At 39.8% G+C, this 19,105-nt stretch overlaps 2 protein-coding genes across 2 annotated transcripts; one reads left to right on the top strand and one right to left on the bottom strand.

Moving 5' to 3' along the window:
• Nucleotides 1-512: 512 nt before the first annotated feature.
• zgc:103559 (Allantoinase, mitochondrial) lies at nt 513-6,448 on the bottom strand. The gene is made up of 11 exons (XM_067597843.1): nt 6,162-6,448; nt 5,836-5,987; nt 4,774-4,888; nt 4,539-4,685; nt 4,395-4,440; nt 3,559-3,652; nt 3,259-3,445; nt 3,036-3,174; nt 1,006-1,178; nt 796-828; nt 513-690 (listed from the first exon to the last, which is right to left on the bottom strand). The coding sequence occupies exons 1-11, from the start codon at nt 6,306-6,308 to the stop codon at nt 541-543; spliced, it is 1,383 nt and encodes a 460-aa protein (XP_067453944.1). The 5' UTR covers nt 6,309-6,448; the 3' UTR covers nt 513-540.
• A 346-nt stretch (nt 6,449-6,794) lies between these two features.
• On the top strand, nt 6,795-18,425 carry LOC137188261 (tetratricopeptide repeat protein 39C). Its single transcript, XM_067597842.1, has 14 exons — nt 6,795-8,788; nt 9,588-9,636; nt 10,555-10,683; nt 11,228-11,342; nt 12,271-12,631; nt 14,096-14,264; nt 14,594-14,687; nt 14,783-14,890; nt 14,986-15,095; nt 15,196-15,319; nt 15,438-15,535; nt 15,626-15,730; nt 15,854-15,892; nt 15,995-18,425. The coding sequence occupies exons 1-14, from the start codon at nt 8,643-8,645 to the stop codon at nt 16,082-16,084; spliced, it is 1,737 nt and encodes a 578-aa protein (XP_067453943.1). The 5' UTR covers nt 6,795-8,642; the 3' UTR covers nt 16,085-18,425.
• Nucleotides 18,426-19,105: the final 680 nt, after the last annotated feature.

Below are 19,105 nucleotides of genomic sequence, written 5' to 3'. Positions count from 1 at the left end.
CTTTGATGTATTTAAGTGTGATATCTTTGTCTCAAAAGCCTGGAAAAGAAGGCAAGATAGATTCTTTTGTTGGTATTTATTCTAATTTTATCAGTTGTATAACTGTACAGGACAAGTTTTGTCTGTAATTTTTTGTAGACACGAAGGCCTGAAAATTTGATTGTGAAAATGACCTTTTCTTTACTGTCCATGCTGGCAGGGCATAGTGTGCATAATACAATAATAAAAACTTTTAGTGTCTACTTTTATCTTGTCTTATCTTGTTCAACTGGAAAAGCACTATTTTTTGGATGGTAATTGGCTTTTAAATCCTGACACTGTCATGATGTTATAAAGAAAAAGTCTTAACAGTTTGTTCAGTGTTTGCAGATCTATTACAAATGAATTGTGATGTAAAACATTTTATATTATAAAATATAATGAAAAGCACACAGTAGGAGTGAGATTATTGAGGAAAACAACACGGTGCCCTCTTATCATCAGAATCAATCAACACAGTGACACAGATCTGGTGAGTTTTATTTCAGTGGTTTTTATTCTTCACAGCTGGGCTTGGTTTTTCCTCTGAGGGATGAGGAGATGCTTCCCCAGAGGTTCGGGGCAGAGAGACCCTTCTCTGTACACCAGCCGTCCCCTGAGGATCGTGGCACACACCACTCCTTGCAGTGTGACGCCGAGGTAAGGGGTTATCTGCACACACACACACACACACACATGATCATGAAGTCAGTCATATAAAAGTCTTTGAATCTTACCATTTTGTTCATGAAATGTATCTGAATGTATCTTTCTTACCTTGTTTTTATGATGTATGCTTGCTTCTTTAATCTGCAAAGTACGACAGAAGATAGAGGATATAAAGCTATCTGATTGGCTGGTAGATTCATTCAATAACACAATGCAAGAACATACTATTGCTTTTCCTTGTCAAAAAAGGTCTTAAAATGTAAGCAGATTCAAAGCTTTATGTCTATTGATGGTGTGGACTCCTTGATGTATACCAACCTCAAATTCTCTCTCTGGGTCCCATATGACCAAGTCGGCATCGAAGCCCGGGGCGAGGATGCCCTTCTGGTTGTCCAGACTACACAGCTGGGATGTTTTTCGGCTGAGGAGCCTCACCACATCATGCAGCTGGAAGCCTCTCTTACTGGCTGAACTCCAGAATAGAGGTAAACCTGGAAATGGTTAAAAATGGCTGAAGTGGTGAACAGGCTGGTCTGAGATATATTAACTGCAGTGACAATAGAGTTGACAGTTTAGTTTTATGTCAAACTTGGTGTTCCAGACAGCTCTCCTACTTTCATCAATTATTTCAATCACATCAGGAAGTTTCATAACTGCGTATCACTGTTGACAGTCTCCCTGATATCAGACTTTGACCACACTCTCACTGTGTTTGAAGAGTAAATGATTAGGCTGTCCTCTAAACTGGCACTCAGCTCTTGTTTACCTCCCTGTGAACTTTGCCCAGTGTGGGTGATCACTGTGTCAGGAGGACTATTGGGGGTAGGAGGGAAGGAGGGAACAATTAATCCTGTCAGACAAATCCTGTACCTGCTCCATAGACAGTGCATAATGAGAAAACTGTAATAGCAGCTGTAGAGATTGTATAGTGTAGCCGGTGCATTATGTGATTCACCTGATATCATCAATATACTGATGTGTCTCAAATCACTCCCCAGTAGAGTGAATCACTTACTGAACTGAATCAGGCTCTGATTACTAATTCAGTGAACATGGGACACTGATGAATCAATGATCTCTGATGCTTTTTTAAAACCACTCCACCTCTCTCAGGGGTGAGGTTAGGTTAAAATGTAAAAAGTCATGAAAAATACAGAATAAAGGTTTACCGGTTACATTTGCAGCTGTAACAATATATAATTATTCTTCCCAAGGCAGCTTATTAACAGAGTTATCATAGCATGAATAATAACTGCAAATAATGAATGAATAATAGCGGCATTTGATTTAGGTAAACTAATGAACAAGCACTGACAATAGTCAGTATTATTGTGGGTGGATAAGTATGACTTAGGTCTGCTAATTAGCAAGTATCGTTAATTTTGTAAGCTACAGCTGCGTTAGTGCTGCATTTACACCAGCAGCATGAGAAGAATGACTTAGGAGTGTTCACACTACATGCCAGGATAGTTACCTGCAGTGCTGGCCATATAGGTACAAATCTAAGTAGTTAGGATGACTTTTTTCTCTATTGCATTTTTTTGTTAAGAAGCCGTAAGCAAACTGTATAGGCTATGTAACTGAATTGATTGTATGAGTGTTAAGTTTTTTGGCTATTTGACAGTGGACCAAGCTGTAAATGCAACATTGACATTATTGTGGCAAATGTTGTCGTCTTTTTACACATCCAGCAGAGACGGAGCAACATTAGCATTCATTTGAATCACCTGACAATAAGTCCAATATTCACTCTCCTTTTAACTCTGGTCTGGTCTTCACCAACTGAGGGTAATATCTGGCTCTTTAGCTGCTAAATGCTCCTCTATGTTCACCAGCTAGTTGCTAACTTTGTCTGTCTGCTGTGTGGTGCTGAGCAGGTAGTGAACAGTGGGTTTATTAGAGCTTTTTCACTGAAAAACAGCTGCCTGTTGCAGCTGTGAATGAGGTCAATGAGAGTGGTCAGAGTGAAGAAAACAGTGAAGCTGCAGGCTGTAAAACCAAAACAATGAGCTCAAAGACGCTAAAACGATGCAATTTTGTTGACACTTCTGCATTTCTGTCCAACAAATGAGAGGTATCATACAGTAGCCATCAGAAAGTCTGTTTCTCTTCTACTCGTACTTACAACTATGAGGTGTTGTGGATGCTTTCATGACTGTAGTTACGGTCTTTATGATATGATGACATGAATGAATCATTGTAACATTTAACACTTCAAGTCAGTGACCCAGGTTTTTACAATGCATTCTGGGACCTCTCTAGAGAGCTGAACATCCAGTGCATTGACTGATTTTGGTAAACGGGCATCCTACTGATATTCATTATGTATGTCCCTGGTCTGTAGTTACCAAATTGCAAAGAAGAAATTCCTCCCCAAGCCTGAGTAAAGTCTCCGCTATCCAGTTTCTTCAGATCAGGGGTGCAGGGGGAGTGATCAGACACCACCATGTCAATCTGCCCAGCTTTCAGTGCAGACCACAGCTGCTCCTGGTGGGGCAGAATCAGTGTTTGACTTACACTCAAACTGAAAAGGGTCAGATTTGTATCTACTGTGCATCCTATTCTGTTTACCCGGTTCATAGATCCTCTGATGGGGGGGCAGCACTTGAACTGCGTGGCCCCAGCAGGTATGTTCTCTGCACACAGACTGAGGTAGTGGTGGGTCGTCTCCACCGTCAACGGGGCTCCGGCCTGCCGAGCCTCCTGGATCAGTTTCAATGGCTTAGCAGAGGATAAGTGAACAATATGGCACCGCACCCTGGAGCAGAGAGAGTTTACTGACTGGAGTTAGTGCTACAAACACAACCCATCCCTATCCAGAAATACCCACTGTGATGTACAATAGCTATTTGTTAACAAGCTGGTTCTTACTGGTATTGCATGCAGAGTTCTGTGACAGTGCGAATTGCTTCTATCTCCATGACATCTGGCCTGGACTGCAGAAAGGTGGAGTACTGGCAGGGATCTAACATGGGAAGTGGGAAGGCAGAGGTTTGGATCATATCAGTATTCATTACTGAAAACAAATTCTTTAAATAATTTGCCTCTGCTTCACAATGTCATGGAGTTCATACAAACCAGAGCAGGACAGAATATCAACATAAAATCAACATCATGTTATGAACCTTGATTTTTGATATCATATGACCAACTAGATATACAACAGCTTAAATGTAGTTAATTATTGGACTTTTAAATTGAATGAGAGGATTTTCTGAGCTTATTAGACTAGCTAAATAACTAGTTCGCTGCAAAAAATCCCAATCTTGATAATTTTGTAGCTGATTTTTGCATCTTAGAATCTTATTTTCTTGAAAGGTTTAGTTTTTGTGACATCAGTAACTGCCAGAAATAAAGACAATCAGCTGTTATTGACAATAATTTCTGAACATATAGGGAGAAATGAGAAATTTGTTTTTGTGATTTAGATGAACTGAAAACTTAAAATGACCGGAAGAAATCTGCCAGTGTGATGACACAATTTAATCTTTTTCCAACAAATCTTCTTGTTTCAAGATATTTTACAAATCAAGCCTCAGTAGTCAAAATGTAAAAAAAGTCAAAAATATCACAATATTTAATTTTGTCAAAACTGCTGAGCCCAAACATAAACACAACATATATTGAACATGATATAGGATGAATACAGTAAAAATAGGATGTGCCACAAACAGATCATCTATTGCAGGGAGTAAAATAATTGTTACCACCAGTCTCTTCTGTTGACTGCTGAACATCCCTCTCTGCATGAAACTGGGGGAGACAAAGCAGAAGGTGTTTCAGTTACATCACCTTACCTTACCTGAGCATGTGGGTTACTGTTATGGAAGATGATTCAGTTTGTGAGTTACCAGCAGGACACTTCCTGTGCCTTGTAGCTGCTTCATGGCAGTGTGCAGATCAAAGTCAGTCACATGGGGGAACTCATCCACCCCGCTGTGGATGAGGAAACACTTGAAGCCAGCCACTCCGGCCTGGATCATGGGCCGGAGTTCTAGCTGCAAGGAGACATTTGTTGTTTGTGTTTGCTATGGCTGTAATTCAGAACAATCTGGCTGAGAGAGAGTACAAGCTGTTCCACTGTACCTGATTGCCAGGAATCACACCTCCCCAGAAGGCTGTGTCCACAAAACACTTCCCAGTTGCCTCCTGCAGCTTTTCACTAAAATTACTAAGTGTGGTGGTTGGAGGGATGCTATTTCTGTTCAGTAAGCACAAATAAATAAAGGAATAAAATTCAACAGCCCATTTAGTCCCAAATATCAAAGTGTTATGTAGCACGCTAGCTTACCAGAGACGCTAGCTATGCTAAAACTCAAGAGCTAAATGCGGCAAACAAACATTAACTTGATGAAAACAGTAGTTTAATTAAGGAATTTTATTAATATACTAATACTCTAAAGATGTAATATGCAAATATACTTTTATCAGCATTTAAATACAAAAAACATGGGCTAGATGTGTCATAATCCACCTGGCAGAATGCTAACTCCTAACAATGAGATGGAATTATGAAAACTTGCAAAAAATAAATACTTTAGCTACAAAAAATTATATCTAAATGGAAGTATTAAACACTTTTACTGCTGTACCCACTTATGTTACTTTTTTCCCAACCAGGGAAGTTGCAAAGTAATATTGTTGGTTGTACTGAACAAATTGCACCAAAATATCTTTAAAAAGTGTCTGAAAATGCACTTATATTTGAAAAAAAGATATAAGTAATTCGTCAGAAAATAAACAAATATTCTTAGTTTTAAACTGAACCTCTAACATGTAAGTGCAAACATGAAAAATCTGAGGTTACAATAGACGGGAAAATGAGCAAAAAGATGTTTACTATTTTAGGCCTATTACAATTTATACATTTTTTGCAAAAAAAAGAGAAAGGAAAACAATATGTACTTTATTATCATTATAATGCCCAGTAACTTAATCTGCCCCCAATTTGATCTTTGGCTGAAGAGAGCTTAAAAAGTATTATTATTATTATTATTATTATTATTATTATTATTATTATTATTATTATTATTATTATTATTATATGAATGTATTATTTCACAATCTGTTTACCCTCTGACCTTTACTTCCACCAGTGACCTTATGTGGTCAGACAGTGGGCACTGATTGGGGGCGTCTCCAACTTACAGCGGCATGTCCACAATCGTTGTCACTCCTCCAGCTGCAGCAGCTCTGGTGGCGGTCCAGAAACCCTCCCAGGAGGTGCGGCCTGGTTCATTCACATGAACATGGCAATCTACAATGCCTGGCATCACCACTCTGTCACCCACATCCAACACCTGCCATCACAGGTGGGTTACATCACCCAGGATAATCAAACATGAGAGTGAAAATATTAGGGGTGTTAAATGAACGACCTAACAGACAGTTTTCTTTCGTTGTGTCTCTATATATTCATCTTCATTCCACCAGGAGGAGTATGCTAAAAGTGAGACCAGTGTGAGACAGCTTACCTCACAGGCAACATCCCCAGAAAAGTCCCTGTCTGAGAGTATTTGATGGATTTTCCCATTCTTTATTACAACGACTGCAGGACGGACCTCGTTGCCAACCAGCACCCTCGTACTCCTCACAGCACCAACTGTTGATCCGAGCTCCATGCCTGCCTTTATTGAGAGTTAATCAGTACAACAGACTCTCCTGACTCTGCTTCTACACTTCAGATAGGATCAGGTCTTGGCAGTTCAGTGCCCTGGGCAGAGGCACCACCCCCTTACTGCATAGTTCAAAGGATAAAGATTTGTTGACTTTTCTTTTCTGTGTGACGCTTCGTGCATTTCAGATTCAACAGTACACAGAGGTTTAGGTGAATTTCACAAATAAGAACCACAACATTCATTAGGTATAAATGAGATATGATCAATTATGGAGAATAGTGGATAATGTGTTAGATTGGTGGTTTAGATGAAATGGCTGCAGTGTGGGGAAAGGTTTTAGAAACTGTCAGCAACAGAAGTGGTAATATTTTTGCAGTGGTAGAACTAGGGTGGGCTCAAACGCAGAAATAATAACACGCTACATAGGTAGGTAGAGTAAACAGGTAGTTAGATTTTAAATTTTTCAGGCTGCTAGAAGCTCCTTCTTTCCTGTGTGTATTGCATTGTGGATCAACAGCACAGTCAAAAAACAAATTAGTGTGCACGCTGGCATCTGTGAGATCTGTTTTTCTAGTATTTTACAGTGTGAATTTACTACACACTCAAAACTTTGTTAGAACTAGTATGTAGTCTGGTACTGGGACACAGTGTGAGTCTAAAAAACAACCCATGCTGCATCCCAGTTGCACAGAATGTCTGCATTTCATAAGATTTTTATTCATGCTTTACTACATGCTGGTGTGTTGTGGAGGCAAAACCCTACATACACTATCTGTATATATACAGTACCAGTCAAAAGCTTGGACACACCCTCCCATTCACTTGAATGAGAAAGTGACTGACCATGGGCTCATACATTACTAGTGCAGTGACATACAAAAATGATCTCTGATACTAGCAGTAGCAAGATATTCTCAAAGTTTGCATAGAAAAGGAGAGTTGATGAAGACATTAGAATTCATAGAGAAATGGAGCGAGAGATAATATGCTTTCATTCTCCCACAGGGTGGCACAAAAGCTGTGTGCTCACACAGCACTGCAGCTGCATGACACACTAACTCCTCTTTTCTTCAAGTAGGACTAAATGAGACAGACCACTCTTAAACAAACTGAATATGGGATATTTGAATGATGAGGGCAAAAAACAAATTTTAGTACCAACACCTCTTTGTGTGTGTGTGTTCTCTTTATGGGTTGTGTTGTTTCTACTATCTTGAATATTTCTGATAAAATGTATGATGTTAATTCTTTCAGGTTAACTCACCTCCTACTAACTGCTTCCTTTTCTGACCATGTAGTATTGTGTGTTAATGTCCTACAACAACACACACACACACACACACGTCAGCTTATTGTCGTCATTTTTACATTTTTCTGTCAAATCTCAAAACGTTGTGAAGCAGAACACCGAAAACCTGAAAAGGCAGATTTAAACCGAGGATAGACAAACTGCAGAAATTAGGATATTTTTTGGATATAATTAGCGTTGTCTCTTCTGCACAATGATACAGATTGTGGGAGCATAAAATATTTTTGTAAATTAGGGATAAAAACACAAATGTCAAATGTGAACATACTGGTCAGAATCCCTTGCAGTCATGCCATAGCATTACATGTAAGTCTGCAGGCAGATGAGCAATGATAACTTAGTTAAACATAATAAGATCAAGGCATGGCCAGCTCCTCTCATTGCTGTCTGTCATCAGTGTGACTGCGGGCTGCTCAACAGGACGTCCATTGGCTGCCGGCTGGAGGAGAGGGCTGGGTTTTGAGCCTGTATGAGGGATGGAGGCGGACAGGATGCAGCTTCTTCTCCTCAGCGGCCCCCATCTCTCCAGCCTCCCGGCGGCGATGCGCTGTGCGTTATGACGCCAAGCCGTTTGACGAGCACATTACGTGGGGTTGGCAGAGCAGCACAGCAGCCTGGATCCCCGTTATGTAATGCATTAATGCATCGGATGCTGCACGGCTGAGAGTTGCGGGGAGGAAAAACTGACGGATGGCTTATTTAGTGACAATCAGCGGGGTGGTGGCTTATGACTGAGCGTGCAGACGTCTGCTGTCGGCAAGTACAATGATAATTGTAAATCGCAGGAGTGCAGTGTAATTGAGCCCGTCTGGGCATCAGTGGCCTATCCCTGAGGTGCACAGACGTCTGGAGCCTGCGGAAGCTTTTTTTTTTTTTTAAGCCGACCAGAGGTACGACTCCGTTTAAATTCGTCTCCTATATCAGTGGAAATAAACCAATGCGGGTTTGTTTCAGAGCAGAATCAGGATCATATTTTGTTCTCCATCGCACCGGTTTAATCCAACAGCCACTGAGCTGTGGCATAAACAATGGCGGGTCCCGAGCAGTCCCAGCAGCAGCAGCAGGTAGAGGAGAAGGCAGAGCATATAGATGATGCTGAGATGGCTCTGCAAGGTATCAACATGCTGCTCAACAACGGATTCAAAGAAAGCGACGAGCTTTTCAGAAGATACAGGTAAATATTTTTTTTTGCTTTCTCGCCAGTAAGAATCTGTTATGTTGCATGCTTAAACCTATAATGTCAGCAAGAGGAAAAATAATGTCACAAACAGTCAAGTGAAATTCAGAGCACAGAGTACAGCATGTACAGAGTGAAACTATTGCTCCACATATATATAACAGTTCAATTAAATGATTGCTTTGACTGCTTTAGGATCTTCCAAATCCCTGTTTATCAAGCCTGTGAGCGAAACCTCAGGAGCGTCTTAACTGGGATTCCCTGAAAGCCTCCCATTGACAGAGAACACCTCTAAATGTTTCCAACAGGGAGGTTTTCATCATTCAAACAGGTCACGGCAATGTTAAATCTGTGCACCTCGTGGCTTTAACAGGTGACCATGGTGTGTGGATTATACACCTTGACGGCTTTATCTAAGCCCACAGTATGTTTTTTTTTTAATCAAATTTGCTTCTTTTTTTTTTAAAGAAAAAAGTAATCACCGCCCTGCACATCCAACAATTTTTTGGAGGCATTTTGTCTTTTTTTTTTGATAGTAGATAGTGAGAGGTTAGCTCCAGGTCAAACAAGCTGATAGTATTTAGGCCCTTGACTGATATCATTAATGACAGCTGGGGACCGTGGCTGCACCTGCTCCTGAGCATGCTCCTCCTCGGCTTTCTGGATGCTGACACGGAGTGGTGCCAAAACTATAGAAAAAGCATGATTGAGATTTTGTTGCAATTAAAACAATCCACTAAGTTTGTATCTGTTTTGTTCCTTCTGTTGTGTTTCCTCCTTCCTATTCTCTCTGCAGGAGTCACAGCCCACTGATGAGCTTTGGGGCCAGCTTTGTCAGTTTCCTGGTGAGTTTCCTCTCAGACTGGGGATAAAATGAGCAAATAAGCCAAAATATAATTGACTATACAACCATCATGTGTGCATATTCTATCTAATATCTATCTAAGATCTAATATAACCCAATCTGTCATATTGGTTCCATCATTGTCACCACTGGTGTCCTCCCTGTTGCTTTTCCACCCATTAACATAATGGATGCATCCTCCTCTTAAGGAAATCACTGCTCTTGCAGAGAAGCACATTACTGTAACGCTGCGTCCATCACTGATGAGAGAGGAAGATTTTTCACAGCACCCTGGTCACACACAGCCTCTGACGCTGCCCCTCGTGTCGACACTCACATACCATGAAGCCATAGATGATGTCATCCTCTGTCCCCAGATGCTAAATCGTCCTGAAGGCAGTGGGGGTGGTGACTTCTGACCGTCAGAGCGGGCATTCGTACATTTCTGTGTATACGGTGATAGTTAAATGCAGCATAAATTAAGAGAAAGCCTCAGTCTGACAGTAAAATATCGAAATGTGAAACCACAAAACCTATCTTTAAAAGCCACTGTTATTTTTTAATTCCTCCTTCGTTTGTATGTGATCATTTCCTCCCTGGTTCTAGGTGATCTCAAAAGGTTTCAACAGCATCACAACAAAGATTTTCTGATTCTGCAGCATCTTTTCACATCCAAACACACAGCTGCACAGATGTCACTGTGTTCCTCCATTCATTGTTATGCAGAAAGAGCCCTTTGTCCTTTTTAAGATCATTACATAACACTCCTTCCCTCTTATTAGAATATGTTACTGTTTGTCGGCCAGCTCAATCTTAGATTTGCTCTTTGAAACAAAATAATGTTATATCCTTACACTAACATATATCATTGAACAACAAGAGGCCAGTTTTGAGCTCTTTCTGCTGCATTGCATTGCAGAATGCCATGATGACATTTGAGGAGGAGAAGATGCAGACAGCCTGTGACGACCTGAGGACCACGGAGAAACTGTGTGAAAGTGACAGTGCCGGAGTCATAGAGACAATCAGAAACAAGATCAAGAAGAGTGTGAGTGCAAAAATATGGTCAAAAGAAGTAAAGAAAATATATTATGTGGACTGTTGGAGGGCAATTAGAGCCCTTTAACTAAACTCTGATAGTGCCACTTTCAAAAGTTGACATAAATTGAGCAGAATGGAAATTCAGGCATACTGATGACTCAAGTTAGACATCTAGATTCACTTAATTAGTGTGAACAAACACAATTTCATAGTTGCTGATGTCTCCTCATATCACAGCCAGAGCAGGCTACACTACAGTTCAGATAACAATGTTTAGATCCTCAGCAGGAGGCCTAATGATGGAGGCAGCAGTGAGATCATGCCAAACCCACTCTCAGATTCAATCAGTGCCTCTGTGAAATGTAATCAACCAATTGAGCGATGAGTGTGGGGGGCCATCTAGCAGCGGTGTTTCACAGTTTCATTCAGGCAACTCGTTCATCCTCTGGCTGCAATCCACTGGAGATGCTAGTTGTAGGGTGTGTTTGTACTGCTTTCAGAACCTGTTTGTGTGTGTGTGTGTGTATGCGTGCGTGTGTGTGTGTGTACAGATGGATTCCCAAAGGTCAGGCGTTGTGGTCGTGGACCGCCTTCAGAGACAGATTATTGTTGCTGACTGTCAGGTGTACCTCGCTGTGCTCTCCTTTGTCAAGCAGGAACTCTCAGGTAATCAAATTTAAGCCACAGGCCAAACAGTATGACTTCAAATGTGTGTCTCTCATAGCAACCAGGATCTGGGTATTATGTCATCACAGCAGGTGCATATACACATACATACTTGTGAACTTTATTACTCAAGGAATAATTTAATTTCTTGAGCCGCCATAATGAGTTCATATTATTTTTGCATAAGTGGTATGAGAAGGCAGGTGTATTAACATGAAAATAGTTGCTTATTAAAGGGGCACTCCAGTGATTTATTGTTGCATTACCATAAAGTTGGGCAACTCACAAGAGGCAGATTAAAAAAAGACTGGTCAGCAGCAGAGGCTGAGATATCCTGACTTTCAATCCCTTGTATGAGTCAAACTCCAAAACCACTGAATCCTACATTTCCCATGATGCAATTAATAGCTTTTTTTCCTAGACCCTCCCTGTCTGCTCATGCAAACTCTGCATCCTCAGTTTGTAACACAGGGTTTCTAAATTTAGTCTCCAATCCCAGATGAGATACATCGGATGGCATCACTATGACATCATGTTCATTTTCTTAGCCGCAGAAGACATCACACAATATTTCAATAACTGAGCACAACTTCCTATGATGAGTAAACTGATCTTCAGGTGTAAAATTAGTGGAGTCCCCCTTTACTAATCAATTTATTGCTGAAATAATTAGTTCATCAATTGATGACAGAAAACAAATAAAAACTTGATAAAATATTTTGAGAAGTGACAATCGATCCTGTTTTTCTTTGTTTTATATCATTGTAAATTGAATATATATTTGGGTCTGATCTGTTGCTTGGATGTAACATGCGATTTGAATGAGTATGATAATTAGTTGGAAGCCTACGTTAATTAGATTAATGAAAATTATGGTTTTGTTTTTCCAACTGAGAATGTAAAACCTAATCTTTTTTTCCACTAACAGCATATATCAAAGGAGGCTGGATTCTTCGTAAGGCATGGAAAATGTACAATAAGTGCCACAGTGACATCAGCCACCTGCAGGAGACTTGTCAGCGGAGGTCCTCTGTCCACCAGGAGTCCCTCTCGGTAGACAATGCCAACCACAATGCGCCAGTGGAGAACGGCGTGACGGCTGAGGCCCTGGACCGACTCAAGGGATCCGTCAGCTTCGGCTATGGTCTCTTCCACCTGTGCATCTCCATGGTACCACCACACCTGCTGAAAATTATCAACCTGCTGGGCTTCCCCGGCGACCGTCTGCAGGGCCTGTCCTCCCTTATGTATGCAAGCGAGAGCAAGGACATGAAGGCACCACTAGCTACGTGAGTAGGCTCAGGTTGCAGAGAGAGACCAATGAGACTTTAATTAACAACGGTTAACTTAAGAGCTTTAAAGCTGCTCCAATCAATATTTTTCTATTAACAATGGATCAAATGTTTAATGTGAAAGAGGTCACTCATAGTGTCAAACTCACACAGAAATATCACCTGAGCGTTTTAGCCTCTTTTAGCTCATTGTTTTGGTTTTACAGCCTGCAACTTTTATATTTTGGTTCACTGTGACCACTTTCATCAACACTGTTCCCAACAGCAGCAGCAGGCAGCTGTTTTCAGTGAAAAATCTCTGACGCTATCGAGCTCCGATAAATCTACTGTACACTATCTGCCCTGCAACAAACAGACAAAGTTATCGACAGCTGATGAACATTGTGGAGCTCGATACATTCCCTAGGAGCTGGCGGAAACCAAAACAGAGCTAAAAGGAGGATGAATATTAGACTTTTTGTCATTTGTCAGGTGGACAGAAACTCTGCTCCAAATGAATGCTTATGTTGCTCCTGCTAGATGTATAAATTAACTGTTTAATACATCTAATATGTTTGCCATAGAGACTTTATAAGGTGATAATATGTCAGATGTTGTGTTTAGAGTTTTATGCACTGCCCCCAAGTGGCCAAAAGTGGTGAAAACCAAGAATCCTTGAGACTAGATCCTGGGAACTTTAAGTATGAACTATCAGTGGTTCTCACAGTTTTTGACTTGTGACCTTTTAAAATGGAATTTACTGGCAACCCTATAACAAAAAAACATCTCAAAACATATCAAAGTTGTATTGTAGAAAAGTTTTTTTTCCAATCTAATAAATTATCCTGATGCAGCAATCCGATTGAGTCCAGAGACTGCTTTAGTGCTGAAATCTGAGCAATGTAATGTGTAATGTAATGTGAATGTAACTCATAGCTTTAACTCTAAATTTTATTTTTTTTATCATGAAACTGACAAAGAAAATGTATTTTAACTGGATAGGTTATGTCTTGCCAATACACTACCTGCTAATAAGCTCAGTTTCTGCACCGTTCATCCCTATTAAAAACCTTCTGCAGAGCATTATCTCGAGTAACCTTTGCTTTCTTGCAAATGAAGTATGTCACATGCATCCGAGTGTCTCTCCACTGAATTTAACAGCAATTACATTAACTGGAGTCAGAAAGGTTTTTGTCCCAATCTGACTAATCGTAAACCAAATTAAGGCAGGTTAATGGTCAAACTAGTATGTAAACAAACATGTTTTTTTACATGTGAAACAGGCTTGCAGCTACTTTCGTTGACATTGAGTCTACACTGCCATTTTAGTATTCACAGCATAAAAGTGAACTGCACATTTGGAGCTGCATATTTACCTTTCATAAATATTCAGTTTCATACTAATTTCTATTGAGTCTCAGGTTCAAATTTTTCGAAAGCTTTTGAGACACTCTGAGATGAATTTCGTATTGTGTTGCACAGGTTGGCCCTCTTGTGGTACCACACAGTAGTGCTGCCCTTCTTTGCTCTGGATGGCTCCGATACAAATGCAGGGCTACTGGAAGCCAAAGCAATTCTGCAGAGAAAGTCGGTGGTTTACCCCAACTCGTCCCTCTTCATGTTCTTTAAAGGACGGGTTCACCGGCTAGAGGTATGTACAGTAGGCAGCAGGTTAGTAACAGTCAGTGACAGAAAATTATAACTTAAACAAGTCTTTGTTATTGTAATACTGGGTAAAGACATTGGAGGAAAACCTTTTTTTATAGAATATGATAAAAACAGGCTTAGCTTCCGTTAGCCAGTACAACCGCCTCTATTCAAGCACATACAATTAATATGCATGTCAGACTGTTCATTAATTCACCAACATCTGATCAACCATCTATTTATCTAACTCTCTCATTCAACACATGCATGTAGTGTGTGTCTAACATAATTACCGTTACCTGTTGGTGTGTGTGCTCTCTTCTCTGTCCCCAGTGCCATATCAACAGTGCTTTGGCCTGTTTCCATGATGCATTAGAACTTGCATCAGACCAAAGAGAGATCCAGCATGTGTGTCTCTATGAGATTGGTACGTGTTCTCTCATTAGCTTGTCGTGACATACTGGCACTTGACGTACAGCGAGGGATTCATTTTGTCATTCTGTCTGCTTGTCTTTGTTTCAGGTTGGTGTAGCATGATTGAGATGAATTTCGAGGATGCATACAGGTCATTTGAACGGCTGAAGAATGAGTCACGTTGGTCGCAGTGCTACTATGCCTACTTGACTGGAGGTGGGCCTGTCACACACTAACAAATGCTTGCACTGCTGGGTTGTTTCTCCTCTGTGTTCTATGCAGTCTTTTTTTTTGTTATGTTTTTTTTCCAGTGAGTCAGGGTGCTTCAGGTGACCTGGATGGGGCAACCGGAGTTTTCAAAGATGTGCAGAAACTGTTCAAGAGGAAAAACAACCAGATAGAGCAGTTTGCTGTCAAAAGGGTGGGTTTTGCTGAAGATTCACCTTCCTCTCTCTTTTGAAAGTCAGTCATCATGAGTGTGTCATAAAAGTTTTCCTTCTCTGTCTGATTCCCTTCCACAGGCTGAGAGATTGAGAAAGGTTTCTCCCACCAGAGAGCTATGCATCCTCGGTGTAATTGAAGTGCTGTATCTGTGGAAAGCTCTTCCAAACTGCTCCTCATCTAAACTGCAGATAATGAATCAGGGTGAATATAACCTACATGATTCATCATGATTCATACCAACATAACCACTTTAGCTGCAGCCAGACTCCTAAGAATTTAATTTTACCCTGTGTGACAATTTACTCTCATGTCTGTTCAGTGTTACAGAGTTTAGATGACGCTTCGTGCAGAGGCCTGAAGCATCTCCTCCTCGGTGCCATTCACAAATGTCATGGAAACATGAGAGATGCTGTTCAGGTATCAGTCTACATTGATCCCTGAATGACTGAATTTCTACTGGTAATGTTTCTCATCTTTTTTTATCTGTCCATTTTATCTGGGATCCAGTCATTTCAGCTGGCTGCTAGAGATGAGTACGGACGGCAGATCAACTCGTATGTTCAGCCGTACGCCGTCTATGAGCTGGGATGTATACTCCTTGCAAAACCAGAGGTCAGTTTGCCGCACAGAGCAGTCATATTTTTGGGATTGATTTATGAAGCAAAGAGGTATTTCTATTTGGAATCTACTGATGCTCAGTTATAACTCTGTCTTTTTTGTTGTTTTGCAATCCAGACAGTGGGAAAGGGGAGATCATTACTACTTCAAGCAAAGGTAAAATATTTAGATAGTAATCATCTATGTAATGTTATAAATATATACAATTAACTGATGACATTTCTTTAATTCCATCTATCTATTTAAAAACATTTTTAGGAGGATTTTACAGGCTACGACTTTGAGAACAGGCTTCATGTCCGCATCCACTCAGCCTTGGCCTCGTTGAAGGAAGTAGTGCCTCAGTGACTCCAGGAAGGAAAGCTGCGATGGCTCATGGCTTTTTACACCCAGTTGTAAGCCATTCTAAATAACTGTATGAAATACTAGTCGACAGGCTCCTGTGTTTGTCATTCTTAAAGTATTTGGGGAATCTTACCTACAGTTAGACTGATATGAGGCCTCATTTCTGTGCATTCAGTACAGAAATAGATATAGTATGTGTATGTTCATACTAGCTTAGCGCAAAGTGTGGAAGCAGATGGAGATGACTAGCCGAGCTATGGCTAGCAAGCTAAAAACTATGTCCAATATTACCAGTACTGGTACAGCTTGTCGTGTTAGCCAGCAAGTTAGTCACCTGATACATCCATAATTGGGATTAGTTACCATAAAGTGAAAACCGTGCGACCTTGGTATAGGGGCAGGACTGTTGAGAGTAAGCAAACCATCGCATTGTTGGCCAAGTAAATAGCTCCAACTTCATGTTCAGTCTCATTTTGCATTTCTATTTTATGGTGTGTTTCTACAGTACTGTAGAAATAAGATCTTTATAATTGTTGGAAGGTGTATTTTTCAGCTTGAAGCAACTAAGCTAGCTGTTTCCCATTTGCTTCTTGTCTTTGTGCAAAGCTAAACACAACCCTGATGTATTTTTGAACTGAATGCACAGAGATGAAATTTATATCAATCCTTAACCCTGGGCAAAACAACAAACACACATATTTCCCCAAATTTCTAACTGTTCCTTTAAGTGTTTTCCACCCAAACGTATTAGCTAGCTAGTAACAGTTTTCTTCATCAACTTGTGTATTTGGAGGATTTCAGTTATGCCTCCCCGTCTCTTCTGTGAGCAATTCAGCACATAAAAGTAACCTTTTAATGAGATTATATTTCCCTTTATAGCAACTGAATAAGATACAGGTAGGCTAATAGCGGTTTTCGCATATTTCAAAACATGCAGACAACATTTGAGCATCTTACTCCAATAATGAAATAGAATTAATAATGCCAGTTATCACAAATCATGAAAAAGATGCGGGAAAGATTAGTCAAATTTAATATTAGATTTTTCTAGAAACATATTCTTATAAAGGACGCCATGGTTTGATACATTTTCAGCCAGATGTTTCTCATAAGTAATGCTAATTAAAATTTCAAATTCTGCTTGTCAAATTGTTAACAGACATTGAGTCATATCACACGGGGGCCACATACTTTTTTCTTTACAATTTAAATAACTTGTAATCCAATTATTTACCACTGGAATAGTTAAATAGCAAATTCATTCTCACTGGTCACCTAAAGTTGCACATACTAGGCTGCTGTGAATTAGTCACATTCAAGTAGTAGGACATCATATATTTATAGTAATTGAGCTCACCACACTTTACAATGCCCTAATCACACGTTTTTATGTGACATTGGGCATTGATCCTGTGCACTATACATGGTACGTCAGGGTAACAGTGACTTTAATATTGCATTAAAGTCAAATGTACCTGTATGTCCATCCCTGCAAATACATGAAGGTATTATAACACAGTACCTTCAGTACTGTAATGTTACCACTGAAAGGTGCTGTTAAATGTCAGCCTAATAAACATAAATTACTTGTGACTTATTTTAGTGTTTTAGTGATAAAAGCTTTTGATTTAGGTCTTAATAGTGACAAGTTTATTTATTACATAACAGAAGTTGTACTTTTACATGCGTCATTTACAGTATCCTGTTAGAGTATTGAACCTTCGAGTCCTGTGATGGACAGCAAGATAGATTGCAACATTAATGATCAAGCTGTTGCAAAAGTGGGATCTTGAATTGGACAAAGAATAATATTTCTGTGATAAAAGTGAATTTAACAAACTTTCTCAAGTTCTACTTTCTCACAGTTTCACACTGTACATATGAAATATTCCACGCAGGGTACTGCTTTTTGTTAATGAGTAATCTGAGTTATGATCATCCGAGCAATATAAGTAAGAGGAGGAAATCTTAATTTGCAGAAGCTTTCAACAATGACTATCTGTGTTTTTCATCCCATGTTCAGGATTGTGGACATATAGATTTGTTTTGCTCACACAAAGCTGGTTAGACAAAGCCGGTCACCCCCCTGTTGCTGTGATGGATGTAAACTGTGGTAAATGTTGAGGTGACCGCTGTGCAAGTGGTCGGTGCGGTGCAAGTAACGTGATGGTGAAATGTCAGTAAGATGTCACCTGCCCGCTGTCCCAAATACTTCTGTTACTGAAAGAATGTTTCCGTTCGTCATGAGGATTTAAACCTAGTTGAAATTGAGGTTACATGTCAGAATGATGGTGTTGCAATGTGTCACTGAACTCTACAATAAACTGTTCTCCATTAATCTAGACTAATATGTGGTATTTTTTCTACTGATGTTTTATTGTCATGTCTGGTTGTTATATGTTTTTTTTATCTATCTACAGTATAAATGTATGTATAATCCACCAGGGGGAGTGTGTTGAACATAATTCATTAGCCAACTTCATAACAGGCAGCATCCTCTGAAAAGTTGCTATCAGAGAGGATGTGGGTTGGGATGTGATAGATTTTGCCACACCTTGATAACATTGACAACAGAACATAGACAAAAAATATTTAAAGCTAGATAATAATACTTTTTACTTGAATATGCACTTGTGGAAAGGATTCACAATACAGAGATGAACAGTTGACATTTAGAAGGAACTGAAAAAATACAAGCAAAGGGAGTGTCCTTTAGAAACTGAATACTACTGCATATTATCAAGAGAAATGAAAGCTAGATGAAATATGATTAGATTTATTATTATGACTGCCTCAGTGGTTCATTTGCTGTCAGCATGCACTCATTGTACTTTTAGATTCATTATTTATAAGCCTGTAATGGGAGGTGTAATTATTGATTTAATTTTTGATTTCATGGAAGCAGAAATCAGTCATAAAACAGACTTATGATCTTTTGCATGAAAAATAAGGAGCTTCTCTTGTTGACCACAAGATGGAGAATGATCTCCCAGTTAATGGATTACTTGGGTTTATTATATTAAT

The sequence above is a fragment of the Thunnus thynnus genome, chromosome 8 (assembly GCF_963924715.1).
Source record: "Thunnus thynnus chromosome 8, fThuThy2.1, whole genome shotgun sequence".
NCBI classification, from domain to species: Eukaryota; Metazoa; Chordata; class Actinopteri; order Scombriformes; family Scombridae; genus Thunnus; species Thunnus thynnus.
The sequence above is the reverse complement of the archived record's forward strand: the minus strand, read 5'-3'. Positions and strand labels throughout refer to the sequence as shown.

Excerpts from the sequence above, each read along its gene's own strand:
- zgc:103559 (XM_067597843.1), bottom strand. The coding sequence starts at position 6,308 with ATGGAGCTCGGATCAACAGTTGGTGCTGTGAGGAGTACGAGGGTGCTG. Across the intron at positions 3,175-3,258 it reads TCAGAGGATCTATGAACCGG|GAGCAGCTGTGGTCTGCACT; the intron begins GTAAACAGAATA and ends CTGCCCCACCAG. Across the intron at positions 1,179-3,035 it reads AATTTCTTCTTTGCAATTTG|GTTTACCTCTATTCTGGAGT; the intron begins GTAACTACAGAC and ends AACCATTTCCAG.
- LOC137188261 (XM_067597842.1), top strand. The coding sequence starts at position 8,643 with ATGGCGGGTCCCGAGCAGTCCCAGCAGCAGCAGCAGGTAGAGGAGAAG. Across the intron at positions 8,789-9,587 it reads GAGCTTTTCAGAAGATACAG|GAGTCACAGCCCACTGATGA; the intron begins GTAAATATTTTT and ends TTCTCTCTGCAG. Across the intron at positions 9,637-10,554 it reads CCAGCTTTGTCAGTTTCCTG|AATGCCATGATGACATTTGA; the intron begins GTGAGTTTCCTC and ends ATTGCATTGCAG.